Genomic DNA, 14,355 nt, shown 5'->3' with positions numbered 1-14,355 from the left:
ACCTTACCTTAGTAGATCCTTACAGCGATATGTTAAAATGCATTTAAAACAGGATCCAGAAATGTAGAGAGACAGAAAATAGGAAGAAAAATAATGGAGCAATGCCGTGTTCCTGTTGCTCTTTATGGAGCTCGTTCCCTATTATTAGAACAAGCGCGATTTCTAAGCATATTCTGTCTCCCTTTTAATAAAAACAAAGCGTAAAATGTATATAATCCACCCGTTTGACAATACTCTGTGTAGATATGCGAGTAAAATTACGCGCTTATTCTTTTTTTCTCCGCTTTCAGCGCTGCTGGCAGCGGGTTACGCGCACGCGGTGCTTGTAAACAGTCGGACACGAGATTTTTCCCAATCAAAATCCACTTCCACTTTTTTTGAAAATCTTCCAAAAAATAGTGCGAGAGGAGGGAATCCTCTCAAGAACATAGACACTGTTACGGGATTTTCCGATAGATATACCAAATAACTCTGGTAAAGCATGCATACCTAGACCAGTCGCCTACCTTAGCATATGCACTTAAGTGGCTAAAGCGACGGGGGCACTCAAAGCCATACCATATGCACGTAACAAAATCTTATGCAAAGAACTCCGATTTCAAAATGTTGCATATTGAAGTGAAGTACAACTTTTTCTTGGTTTTGAAGAGGAATGCACTCTTCATAGGTATGTCTTGAAGGAAATACATTTTCCCCACGCTTTTCAGTGAAGTCCACTTGACCACGATCCTCGCCGTCCAGTGTCCAGTATGCCTTTACCAAGAATTACGCTCGCCGTTACCGTTTTTCTTCTTTTATACACGCATTAAACTACGGGCAGTGAGAAAGTAATGGAAAAGACTGTGAATTACAATTTTGGTTTACTTACGCGAAAAATCCCGTTTGCTTAAGTGCTGGGGTTTGCCTTGCTTGCGGCGAGACATGGTGGTTGGTGGTGGCTTTCAGCTCGGTTCACATCGGGAGAGCCGGGTTAGAAGGGAGACTCCAGAGAAAATATCTTCATCAATGCCTTTGACATCCAAAATAAATTAGAAATAATACAAAGATGGCGCAGGGAAGATGGATTGTGGGATAGCCGTCATGGCTTTTTTGAAAAGAGAGAGAGAGAGAGATGAAAAAATGGCAAAAGCCCCCCTGAGCTGCAAGTTCAAGTGCGGACGTGACGTCCCTGCGAACTTGAACGTCAGGAGATGGATGGACACAGACATACAAAACATGGGCAGGGCGAAGCCGGGGAGTGGGAGGAGGGAATGGAAATAACAAAACCAATGGACACTCATTAGGGGCTGGACATGAAATGTAGACCCGAAGAAGCCAATGGACAGAAAGATCAGGGGGCCGGACAAGAGGCACAGGAGACAGAGAGAGAGAGAGGGGGAGAGAGAGAGAGAGGGGAGAGAGAGAGAGGGAGATGAAATGAAAGGTGTGTGTGTGTGTGTGTGGTGTGTGTGTTGGGGGGGGGGGGGTGGACAGAAAAACAGAGTGAGAAAAGCCAATGGACAAGAGATTCAAGGGGGCTGGACATAGGCTACGACACAGAAGGGGAGGGGGAGAGAGAAATGTTTAATATAAGCGTAGTGGACACTGAGCAGGGATCCAGAGGCAGAAGCACAGAGGCAGTGAAAACACTCGCACGGTGGTCAAGCAGTCAGTAACGTGTGTGTAGCCTACGAGGACAGAAGCGTTTGAAGGGGTGAAGCTGCTTTGAAACGAAACCGGCCGTGAATAAACGATCGGGTTGCATGAACAGGACAGACAGGTTCTCGCACGCATGCAAGGCAGGGTTGTAAAAAGTATAACGAATTTAAGACTGTTGACTGGTCTTGAACAGAAAGTGTGAGCTTAGGAAAATATATGTTTTTAATTGGTCAAGTTCAAAGGGACATGCGTGCTTGTGGAGGATGTAGCTGTGGTGCTGTATGTACTAGGTTGTTGTAAAAATAAAGAAAATATAAAGAAAGGCCATATAAAGGAAAGATCACAGGGACTGCCCATTAAAAAAAAAAAAAAAAAAAAGCAAGGAGGTGGATGTAATAACTTTCAGATGTGCGCAGGTTGCCTTCATGCGGGGAATTTGCAGGGGGAGGGGTAAAATTGTCGTGACAATAGATTGAAAAATAAAGGGGAACAGAACACCGCCTCATCAGACTAAATAATGACAGCAAGAGACACCAGACAAATAAAAGCGATGACATGATCGTGGCTATGTATGAAGTGGGTAGGAGAGAAAAACACCCAAGCCAACTAATAAAAGTACTAGACTAGCGGCAGCGCGAGAGAATCACAGGAGCGAAACGCAGTGCAAACGCGAGCAGTACTGTAGAGATGGACTGGACAGACCGAACAGGGAAAGGGAGATTCAATGGGAGACGTAAGAGTGGATCGGGAGAGGAAGTTGAGCCACGAAGAAAAAATGTGAACAGTGAGTGAGTGAAAATATTTGTCGGGTCAAGGACAGCTTAGACATTTGCTAAGAAAGCTCGGTGTGTTTTGCGTTAGAATATCTTGTTTCCGACAGAAGCGTCAACGTTTTAAAGAGCTATGAGGATTGTAGCTAGCATGCGCGGCATTTTGCTGTCAATTAGAAAGAATCAGCGAATGTATGGACTCATTATTGTACAACCCGCTAGTAGTCGATTAAATAATGCCGTAAATGTTGGCTATTCAGTAAACACAGACAGATAATGGTAATGATTCAATGTCTAATAGGTCTGATTTCCGTTTAGAAGTACAGACGTTCGGGCTTGTTCAGACTTAAAAAACATACTGAGCTTATTCAATGCAATGTAGGCTATAGTATGTAAAAAGTAGCTACATTTAGTCTCGCTTTCTGCACCGCACAATGGGGAACAGATAACTTCACGACCCCAAGTTATGTCGCGTATTTATTTGATAAGGATATTAACACATGCTATTATTGTTTATTTTGGTGTATGTTTGTCTTTCCCATTTTCATGTTCATATAAACGATTGCAAATGCCTCTGTCTAGTGATATATGAACGAATTGTCAGGTTAAATGAAGAACAGCGAAAGTTATATATTCATAAATTATACGACTGAACGTTGGACACATTAAATACTTTTTTAAACCACGATCAAGGCAATGCAGAGACAAGTTTAACATTTGTTTTACAAGTTTTTTTTTTATAAAACAGAGAATTCATATTCATCGGACAGATGCCAGAACAGAAATTAATAGATACAGCTGTAAACGTCAAAAACAACAATCGCCTTCAAAAATAGGCAACCAAAAATGGAAAAAGCTGTTTTAGGCTGTTTTTAGCGTGTTCTTTCTTCTTTTTTTCTTCTTTTTTTAACAATGTTTTTACTATTTACAATCTGCCCATCTATGGGCTAATCAACAGTAACAGATAGTGAAAGTTTCTGTCTTACTGAATGATAGCCTAAACTTGGTGCAGTCTGCATGTCAAAACGGTATGAACTTAGAACAACCTATCCTTATCCCCGCGCAGGAAGCTCTCAGAATTTCCAAAATTTATAAAAATATAGAAATGCACAATCTACATAATTAGCATACATTTCGTGCCTGAGTGAATCATATTGAACGTTTACAAATGTGTAGAAGCACATGTGTGGGCTATTATTTTGTTGTGTATAGGTTTTATCCGGGTATTTATTGTTAGCAGGGAATGGAATAAAGTTCCCCATTGAAACCGCTGTTTATGGGCTGTACTTTAATATAGTGGCTCTACACAGGAGCAGTGGCAAGACGACTGCAAACTCATTTTCTTTTGGAGTTGCGTGATTTTTCGAAGACAGCCGAGTTTAGCAGCCAGGCTCCTTGTGTGCAATTGCAATTTCCCATTGTGTAGCGACTCTTTTTGTAAAACAAGAGAGTAAGACTGCGGGTCTCATGGGGCATTCGTTTATTGTAAATACTGGGCACCTATTCTAACGCCCAGGAAAAGCACGGTGCGCCGTTATTAATCTGGAAAATACAGGCAATGTTTGTGACATTATTTATATGGACGTATTCATTAGTTTATGTCGTTTTGTTTGGGATGTTAACATTCCATTGGAATGCAGCAGATTTAACAGATTTAAAACAAATAAATTCCACCAACAAATGGGTTTATATCTAATGCTTTAAGTAATTTTCTCACAAAGCATAGTTCTTTCTGGATAGAATCAAAGCTATTTCTTATCATGCCACACGTTTGAGAAATTGTCAAGGTTATGGCAAGGCCTACTGTGCAATGAAAGGCAGTACAATCGAAATGCACCTGCAGTAAAAATGTGGACCGACTCCCTCTACAACAAGATACAGGCTAATCATGGCTTTACGAAACAAACATTCAAGGCTTGGGATTTTGTAAAATGCAATAAAAGGAATTAGCAATCTGACAATCAATGACAGCTGTGCAGAAGTAGGTTATTTTCTGACAAGGCCTATGAATTCAAAATGAATTCAGTCTAAATTTCCACGACACAGATTAGGTTCTTTCCACGACACAGTTTAAAGAAATCCATATAAGAATGTATCCGTTCAAGCTGTAAGAATCAATGTCCAACGAGTGATTATTATTATTATTATTATTATTATTATTATTATTATTATTATTCAAAACAAATAATTTGAACACCCCCGATTAAATAAGTAAATAAAAAGATGATTCAGATGATGCGTTGTTCTGCGACTGCCTTTTGTACTGGGTTTGATTGCGAAAAGCCCCGATGGGTGCCTCCGAGGCATAGGTCTGTCTACGAGGCTGCAACCGATTCAATAGCAGAGAGCGCTAACCTTGACCTCTCCCTAGACCCCGTTCCATCTGCTAGCACAAAGCTTTTTTCCTTTTTTCTTTTCCCCTCTTTTTCTACATACCCCCCCTCCCGCCCTCCCCCTTCCTTCATAGCCAACATTGATGAAAGCAGATCGAGCGCTACACCTCCTCACCCAATTCCTCCAGGAGAGTACACTACACGGCAGCGGGAAAAAACCCTTGTGGACAGGGAGAATCTCAATATGTAAATGACAGCGCGATTGATGCAATCATAAATCAGCCAGCCGTTGTTAAATATATTGGAGTATCCATCTAGCCTACAGTGCAGTCTGACATGCATCACCCCTTTCTTCATGTGTGCAAGTGAGAGTGCCTGCACCAGATGACTGATGGACAAGGGAATGAAAATATTTTAACTGGATATGTTGCGCACGTTACAGTGATGCACACAATCATAAACCATACATTTAATAAAATATTAATTATTCGGTTACTGTGCTCGCGAACCTCACTGAGGTTTGCAGACCTCTCGGTCTTTCTAACACCTTCACCCAATAATTCAATGTTTGCTTTTGCAACAGTTAATAATGGATAAGAGACATGGTATGCTAAATATAAGCGCACTGTAAATGTATATATTCATATATTTCTGAACCTAAACAGTGGATTAAACATATAATACCTCAAGAGGAGAAAGGGTGAGTGAAATGCGGGGTAGTCACGTGCACGCCTTCCACGGGCAGCAGCTCGGAGAAAATTGACTGACTGGCCGCTTGGGCGCATTTCAATATATGGAAATGACCAGGGGCTTATGCGATAAATCAACGCTCAACACTTTGTCATTTTTCTTTTTCTGCTTCACTTTTTCATTTTTCCCTTTGCCTATTCATCAGCTCCTCTGATTTGCGCAAAGCTTACGCTTACACGTGGGCTATAACCTGCATGATAAAAAAAATACACTGTGTGTATGTTTGTGTGTCATTGAGCAACCTTGAAACATCTGCGTTTTCCGCCTTCATTAGCTGTATTTCATTATTATTTATTCCTTAGTTTGTTCACCCTGATCTGTAGAAGTCGAAAAAAATAATATATATATATATATATATGTTGTAATTAAAAAAATATGTATACAGTTAAAGGCCACAGTTAGCATTTTCGGCCTTCAGTTTGGATATGAATAAAGGATATGCAAACCATTATATTTTTATATCAGCTTCAACCATTCACTCGCAATACATTCTGTCTAATATGACCTGAAATCTCACGTAACTGAACGAATGACTAATTACATTAAGGATACTTAAAAACTTTAAATGGAAGGGTCTGTTTGAACTGTAGAGTCTGGCACGCATGTAGTTAGTAAGCGTCTAAACTTAGGGCGCATGTGAATGCCTGGGGCTTACTGCGTTTTGACCAATTTGCCTCGTGTTATGTCTGTTATTTAAACCAGGGATAGTAAAAATGTCGAATGACGTATCACATGTTCCCTTACCATTTAACACACTTGTGGCATGACGAAGTATCACTTTTCAAATATTCTCCCCATAAACTGGTTTGTCCTGTAGTCACCACTTACCAGTAAATGGGCTAAATTCCACATTCGATTCAGCTCGATTTTGTTCTCAGAACTAAAACGACGGTCATATTCAAAACAGTAGTAATAAAAAAGCCTAGAGCCTGTATTTTCGTTAGATTCTCGTCATGAGATTGCTTGTAACTGACATTTTAAGCCCGTTTCTAGATTCCCATCGTCCGGCGAGTAGCGACCCCATAGCCCAAACTGAGAAATGACATTCAAACTGCGCGCGCAGTCCGTCCCCCAACCCCCAAAATTGATGGGTAACGAATAGAGGGAATTAATCTATAACGGCGCTCGCTCAAGATTCCCGTTTATATTTAATCGCATAGCACCGCTGCTCCCTTTCCTTTTTTAAGGGGGGGGGGGGGGGATTTAACAATCTGACAATTGTGTCATTTTGACGTAAAGAAGCACTGCATCAATTTGCTGACAAACACACTGGTCACTCCACGGCAAACACTCGAGTGTCTATGCACCCACTTCAGTTTGTTTGTGGTCGGTCTCGAGCACACAGGGCTTCATTGAAAAGTGTTTTGATTGAAGTGTGGACAGATGGGGAGCGGAGAGGTTAGCTTTGCCAGACCTCAAACTGACCTCTCCGAATGGAACTAAATAAGTCTGGCCTTGAAGTAAGTCCTAAATTACAGTCGTGCATTTCAAAGATATAGCTATCAACATTTTATTGTCGTCGTCTTCCCCCTGGCCATTCCATCGTACTGAATTGACGGAATTAAAAAAATCACAGGGAACAGCATGACTAAGATCTTGAACTTCTAACATTGCTCTTCGCATTACTTAATCAGGCAGCTAATTTCGAGTCATTCTATGTCCACTTCCGAGTGAGTTTAAAAGTCAAAAAAATATTTTATATAGTTTCTCAATGTGTTTGTTACGGCAAACTTAACGACATTGAATTCCCATAAAACACTTTTTGTCCATGTACGGGGAATATCAATATATTAAACAGCTACAGTTCACAGTTTATTTTGTTCCTTACCTCAATTCCAAATTACGCAATTTACATGTGTTACATGTCATCTGGACACATGCTTCGCGTTAATGAGATTCACATGCGGACTCATGCGTTACACATGAACAAAGAAAATGCCTGTTTATGCCAGTAGCTACAACATAACAATATCACGCCACTAAAAAAAGTATATGGCGAATCGGGCAAATGGGAAAAAATACGCAGACAATGAAAAAAAAACAGGAATTATCCTAAAATCCTTGGTAAGTCGGGCCTTGCCTTTTCGGGAAATTTCAAGCTTTAGTAGTTCAGACAGATTCACAGGCTGACAATTAATATTAATGGATAGATTTCACAATGTGGCATTATCACATCGTGCTATGGGTGGGCATGCCATCTGGGTTTTGGCAGGTATTAGATTTAATCAAAGGGATTACTTGGCTATGGGTGAAATTACAAACCTGAGCTGGTTAGTCTTTTTTTATATAAAAATCAGGACATGTGCGTGTACCCGCGCGTGTGCGCATTCCTCTACCCCAGGGGAGGACCTAGGAGTAAGCATCACACTACCACACCTGAAAGCATAAGCAATCGCGATGAATGCGGAACCTACTTGCACGCACGGACATGGACACATCAGTTTATTTTATTTATTTATTTTTCACATTAATTGCATTACGCCACCCTAAATTCAAATCGGCATGTTTCTCTGACGTACTTGCTCATCCTCCACGTGAGGTTCGTGGATTCCACCGAGCAATCTTCATCAATCTGTTGTAATGCATGGCCATGTTTATTGCGGTAGTAGTTAAGTCGTTGTTAATTTTACACTAAACGGTTGTTATGATGATGAATGAGGAGGCTGCGATGGTACACAGGGGACTCCAAGCATTTAACTGTTGTTGAGCGAGAAGGCCTCCCTTTATTTTAGCGCATGTACCATTGAGGCCGCGCGCACAAAAAGCACCGAGACTGCATTGTAGGGGCATTCAACATTACGAATTTGTTGATTATTCATATTTCCTTGCAATGGGAAAATTTTTGAGCCTATCTGTGTTCGAGTAAAACCGTCTTAAAAGATAAGGGGGACTTTCTCGGCCACGTAAGGCATGCTTTGTAGAGGTGCATTCAAAAATGCGTATCACTCGTCTTGTCTGAACAAGACTTTACGGAAGCAAGTTCTAGTATTAAGCTATTTTACAAGGTAATGAATGGGTGCCATCTTGAGGTCAAAATACGGTAATGTAGCGTCGGTTAATATTTCGTTTCTTTGCTTGTTTGTATTTCCCTTGAACATGCCATCACCATTCAGAAGACTTTGTCACTGGAATTATTTATATTGTTGCAATTATACGGGTATTCGGGCGTTAAGCAAAACTAGTTTTGTGTTTGACATTATACATTGATTATTGCGGGAAAAAAGAATAGCATATGTTTCCTTTTTTCAAGTGACCGATAGAACGTAGACTATTGGCCAAGTAAGGCGCTGTGCGTTATGCAACGGTTTTTGGTTCTGCACATGGATTATTTGATCTAAGAGGTGCATATGCTAAGATTGTTCATGCTTCTCCAAGCGGTCATCTTGAAGCACAATCAATTAAAAAATATATACTACTGGAAATTAGTCGTGGGAAGTATGTTGTGGGACAGGGTTACTGCATTATTTTGTGACACTGGGTTAGTTTATTTTCTATCCAGTCTATTCAGTGACTATCGGAACCTGTTTAAACGGGTAGGCTATGTTATTCCACAACTTTTTTATTCGGCTATCTATTCGTATTTGAGGGAGATAAGAGGCAAATACAAAATAATCTCAATGGGTGTGTGCTTAACTTTGGTACTAAAACCAAAGTTTCGGTGAAAGTCCGTTAATAACCTACAGGTATTTAATATTAATGACAATTAGGTTATAAACTGTTTTGGTTCATCAGCCGTAAAATAATACAAAAATATCCCGTTTCAAATTAGCTGCCGTTAAGTACTTGCGTGAATTAAACCAACCCTCACGAAACTTCTGGCTCTGCTTAGCAAAGGATTTAACTTCTGCGTTTTGTAGTTTTCATTGTAGGCTACTTTGTCCACGGGGATTGGTGATGGTTGCAGGACTCGGATCAAAAGCTCCCTCTAGCGTTTAAATACACCAGGGTCTGTCTTCCACTTCAAGTCGCAATTATTAGCAGTATCTAATAGCACTTGCTGTTTCTCTTAATAGTGTTTACAGTAGAAATAGTGGTTTGGTTGATAAGTTCCTCCGACACAGAATTTGAAGTCGAAAAATTATGTTATTTTCTGTTTTTCAGTTAAGAAAAAACGCACAGTTTGCATATAGGCTACCTGTGTTGATATAGCCTACATGTAAATACTGCACCTTATATACTCTACATTAAACTATGCATTTATCACATTGCGAAGATGTTATCTGTGAAAGTGAAAGCAGTTTGATTGAGCGATAGCATATAGCTATTTGCCAAATTTTTATATTGACATCTCGTCGTTTAGTAATATCATCCTTTTGTTTCTTTTTTTTGTTGGAAAATGTGTATTGGAAAAGCCTTACGTTTATATTCAAACAATACTTTTTATTCATAAGTTGACTTTCCTCTTTAAGAAAGTCATCAATCCAATCTTCCCAACAAAAAAATAAAACGCCCAGAGATCATATTTGAGAATTAAACAAGCCACGAGAGAATCATAAGCATAAGCATGATTTAACAATAATAAAGCAAATGAAGGTTCATGCTGGATCATAATAGTGTTTTTTAAAGACTACAAAAACTTTATCTGCAGTTCATCCAGTGTTTCAATCGGTCTCAATTAAATAAATTACCATAATTCTAGCACCTCGAAGCTTTTACAAATCTATATGTCGCGTATAGCATGGTTTTAGATATTCCTGTAATAAGCCTTGCTTGGTATAGGAAACAATTACACTGAAGCTCGTTGCGCTTTGCTGACTGAATCGATCATCTGGTTCACCTATGCTTTGTATAAAAATAATGACAATAATAATAATAACTATAATTATTATTATTATAATTATTACAATGATGCTTTCACTTTACTAGCTCGGGATTTTTAAAAAGTGGAAACACTGCAACATAAAACGTTATTACTATTATCGTTATTATTATAGTGTCCTCACAACTGTTCTAAACCATCAGCATATACTACAATGTATAACCCCCTGAAAACGTCCCTCTAATAAGTAGACTATCTGTTAATTTCATTTGGAGGCACAGAAGGGACGTATGCGGATTTTTATTGCTTTTAAGGTAAATTAATTTTTACTGTTTATCCTTCTCCGTGGCGTTTATTACCTTACGTTGAATGAATGGGATATAACTTCAAGAGATTAGTGATAAGTCATGTATTTTTAATGAATATCAATAGAAGAAACCCCAAGACATAGCTTGCTATCTAATTTGATTAAACTGTGCTTAAGGCAAGCGAAGGTCTCTGACGAGGGAATAGCGTTATAATGACTTTGAGAGTATTATAGCAGCCTGTTTTAATGATTTAATGAACTGCCTATGTATTTAGTTCACTGGCTTTTAAATTATTACCAGCCACGAAAAGAAATAACTAATTTCGACACGATTTCCCACTTGATATCCGTCTTTAATGTTAGAACAACGCTGTATATGTCCACGTGGCTTTCGTTTAGCCGAAATAAAAGGGGGAACAACTGTGTAGTATTAAGGGCTAGAACACTTGCAAGCAAGATCATTTGAGAATGATTCATATTAAACTCCAGGAAAGGCGGCTGGATTTTCAAGATATAAGGAATAACAACTTGTAACAACATAACGTATATATGAAGAAGCACCAAAACATATATGTGGAATATAATCATATATGTTAAATTATCGGTGAGGAGGCGAGTGTGATAAATAAAGATTTATACTCTCCCTAACTGTATACAACTCGCTGGAATGATTCAGAACCATGGACAGCGTCACAACAGTCTGATGGTTGCGTAGATAACATTGGTGTATATGCAACAATTGTTGGATCCTAATACTATCACTTTGAATTCACTGCACATTTGTGGTGAAGTATTGTAATTGTCGATACACAGCTGCTTGCTTTACGTTTTTTCTCAAGGCGCAAGGAACAGAACTCTAAAACTGATCTCTAACTTACTGGTCTACAGTATACTGTATATGGAGCTTGAAATTATTACTAGGTTCTGGTGGGAATTATGTGCGTTTGAAACGATTTGCCGATTTCTATGGACGAAGCATAAACATAATATGGTCCCCATTCAGAGAATATTTTTGTGCTCCACCAATACAAGTAGTTCCCATTAATATAATTACACCTTTTTGTAAAGACCGCATATATGCACTGCCGTGCTCGTGTACAACGCCTATACCTGCGGGAGTATTTTATGGGTACCAGAATCGCTGTTGTGTATGCATGTATAATGTATTTCTTGTGACTTTTTAACAGACCGATGTTTCAACTTCTGCTAAGGGACAAACAGACTAGGAGGTCAATGCGACCTGGCAAATGCAATATTAATCAAATCACGCAGGTGCTGACCGCAACGCAAGCACTTGATAGCAGGGAACCTGGAATTATTATTCTGTAAACCATCAACACCAGCCATTGCAGAAACCTCAAATAATGCTTATCCACTGCTAAAACAGAGGCATTCTTGCACTCCTGTGCTGATTAAATTAAACTTAAACTAAGAAACCAAGATTCACACCATATAGAGTGTCTTACATTGGTCCTCAAACTATTGCTGTGGCACGCAGACTGTTTTCATGATACTGCAATTTTTTAAAATGTCTTTTGGGTTCACTAATCCCCTCCTCAATGTATTTTAAGATGAGGGAGGAACATTTAGCACCAGGAGGTCAAATTAATTAGCTCGACAAAGCATTTTGTTCCCCCAGCCTAAAGCATATAGTTAGCAGTCCAACGTCAAACTCAGACTCTGCACATGCCCCGAGTTGCTGATTTGCACACTCCCTTTCTCCAGTTCTGCTATCGCCGGCGTGATTTAAAGGCACCAGCGCTCGAGGCATCAGAATCTGTAAAGCCAAACATTAGAGGCTCTTAATTATCTTAATTGCCAATCTAAAAGAAGATTGATGTCAGAGTTTTCACCAGCCGTCCTTCTCAGAGAAACTCATGCGGAGTCGATATCAACTTCATTCGTTAATGGAAGGCAGAGCAGCAGCTACAAGCATCAGTGAACTTGCCCTTCGATGAACACACATATACCTCTGACTCAAATTTTGTGTATTTTAAATATCTTACTATTCATCGTGGCCTTGCACAAACATGCATAGCACCACCACAGTAGTACTAACAGTATTTCTGTAAAACAATAGTTAAAAAACAATAGATGTCAAGAAATGTTTAGACCTCAATCTTTTTTGCTGTGTATGTATCTGCATACAGATGTTTGTAGAATTATTCTTGTTTGTAATGACATATTTAAGATGTCTATATTATTTTACAGTATATGCACAACCGTGTACATATTGTATAATTTTGAGGGAAATAATGCCATGTTAAATTTGTTTTGTGAGGACTTTGAAACTCTCAGTTCATACATTTCTGTACACTAACATTTCACACAATTATCATGTTAACTTACATTATATTTGATTACTACTACCAATAAGGAAACAAATACTGACCCCAGTTTGTGAAACTTATATATATAATTATTTGTGAACAGTAACAGTGGAAAATCATAGTAATGTGACCCAGCTAGACCTATTTTATATCTTTCTAAGCAGTGGCTAATGTTTGTATTTCTCACTGGGAAGTCTAAGGGCCAAGAATAATAATACACCAATATTGGCCACAAGCAGTGACTCAACAAAAAACTGCTGAAATTGGCCTTTAGTGGCAACTGACTGATTCATTTAATTACAGCCATTTTAGCAGACACTTTTTCAGAGTGATGTACACAACATTTTTTTTTAAATACAGTACCCTTTTATACAGCTGGATATATGCTGAAGCAATTCAGGCTGAGTACCTTGCTCAAGGGTACACTGCAGTGTCCTATCTGGGAATCGAACCTACAACCTCTAAATTACAAGCCCAATGATTATACTTCACAACACACTCATATTTGATTAAATTAGATATACCAATCTATGTTTCACTCCTGGCAGTTGGCATAGGGAAAGTTTGAGACTGCAGAATTTATGTAATGGATCCTTTATTTGAAATAGAATATTGTAAGCCACTTTGGCTAAAAATGTCTGGTAAATGACTGAATTTTTTTATTTTTTGTTTATGCAGGAAAACCCCTTTGAGACATCATCTCTGTGTTTACTGCTAATGGCTTTGGATGCAAATGCGCCTATCGGCCTATCGGGGAAATTCATTGGGACCATCAGAATGTCAGCACTGGAAGCTGATTGGTGAGATACTGGTGGGGAAATGCAGCGTGGCTCCTGACTAGCGTGTGCCACTGGTAGCTTTGTTAATAACAGCACGACCGGTAATGTGACAGATTTGGCCGCTAATGGTGACCATCATCCACCATATTCCCAAATATGCAAAAATGGACAAACCAGATCTCCTGTACAGGCTGTAATATCATACAAATATGTCATCCTTTATTAATCTAACCATGTATAATAAAATAAAGTGGCACCACCAATATTTTGTATATTGTATGTTTTGTAGTGTGAATTTTACTACTTTCTCCGATAACGTGTAATAAACTGACATACGGGTTGGAAGAATTGTACACTGCCACATGGATTTGAAACACATCTATCACATTTTTTCTGTGCGAATCCAACAAAAAAAAATTTATATGAACATTTATACCAATCTTGCTTGGTACAACCCATGACAGGAAGAAACTACTGATGAGGTATATGACACCTAGATAACACGAGTGCATAGACTTATACGGAAAGAGGAAAGAAACTAATCACTTCAGAGAAAGCCTGAGATTACAATGCTTTTTGGTCAATTTCAAAGTGGTACGAGCTTTACAGTTTATCCTTTAAAATACATAGATTTCTTTATGTATAAGTATTTATTACGAAGATGTTGGTAACACAATGTCAATTTTATG

The 14,355-nt window shown here is 38.9% G+C and overlaps 1 protein-coding gene and 1 long non-coding RNA gene across 2 annotated transcripts in view; one reads left to right on the top strand and one right to left on the bottom strand.

The window, feature by feature from the left end:
- The window catches only part of bcl11aa (BAF chromatin remodeling complex subunit BCL11A a), a 60,675-nt gene extending 59,274 nt beyond the window's left edge, over nt 1–1,401 (bottom strand). Inside the window, 1 exon segment of the mRNA XM_035400283.1 lies at nt 869–1,401. Within this exon segment, the coding sequence (XP_035256174.1) occupies nt 869–923 (55 nt within the window). The 5' untranslated portion in view covers nt 924–1,401.
- Nucleotides 1,402–1,669: 268 nt separating this feature from the next.
- On the top strand, nt 1,670–13,929 carry LOC118217996. The gene is made up of 2 exons (XR_004763343.1): nt 1,670–2,422; nt 13,566–13,929. It is a non-coding gene; the product is annotated as an uncharacterized LOC118217996 (long non-coding RNA).
- Nucleotides 13,930–14,355: the final 426 nt, after the last annotated feature.

Source organism: Anguilla anguilla, chromosome 18 (genome assembly GCF_013347855.1).
Source record: "Anguilla anguilla isolate fAngAng1 chromosome 18, fAngAng1.pri, whole genome shotgun sequence".
Classification (NCBI taxonomy): Eukaryota; Metazoa; Chordata; class Actinopteri; order Anguilliformes; family Anguillidae; genus Anguilla; species Anguilla anguilla.
Note: the sequence above shows the minus strand (reverse complement) of the source record. Positions and strands in the feature narration are given on the sequence as shown.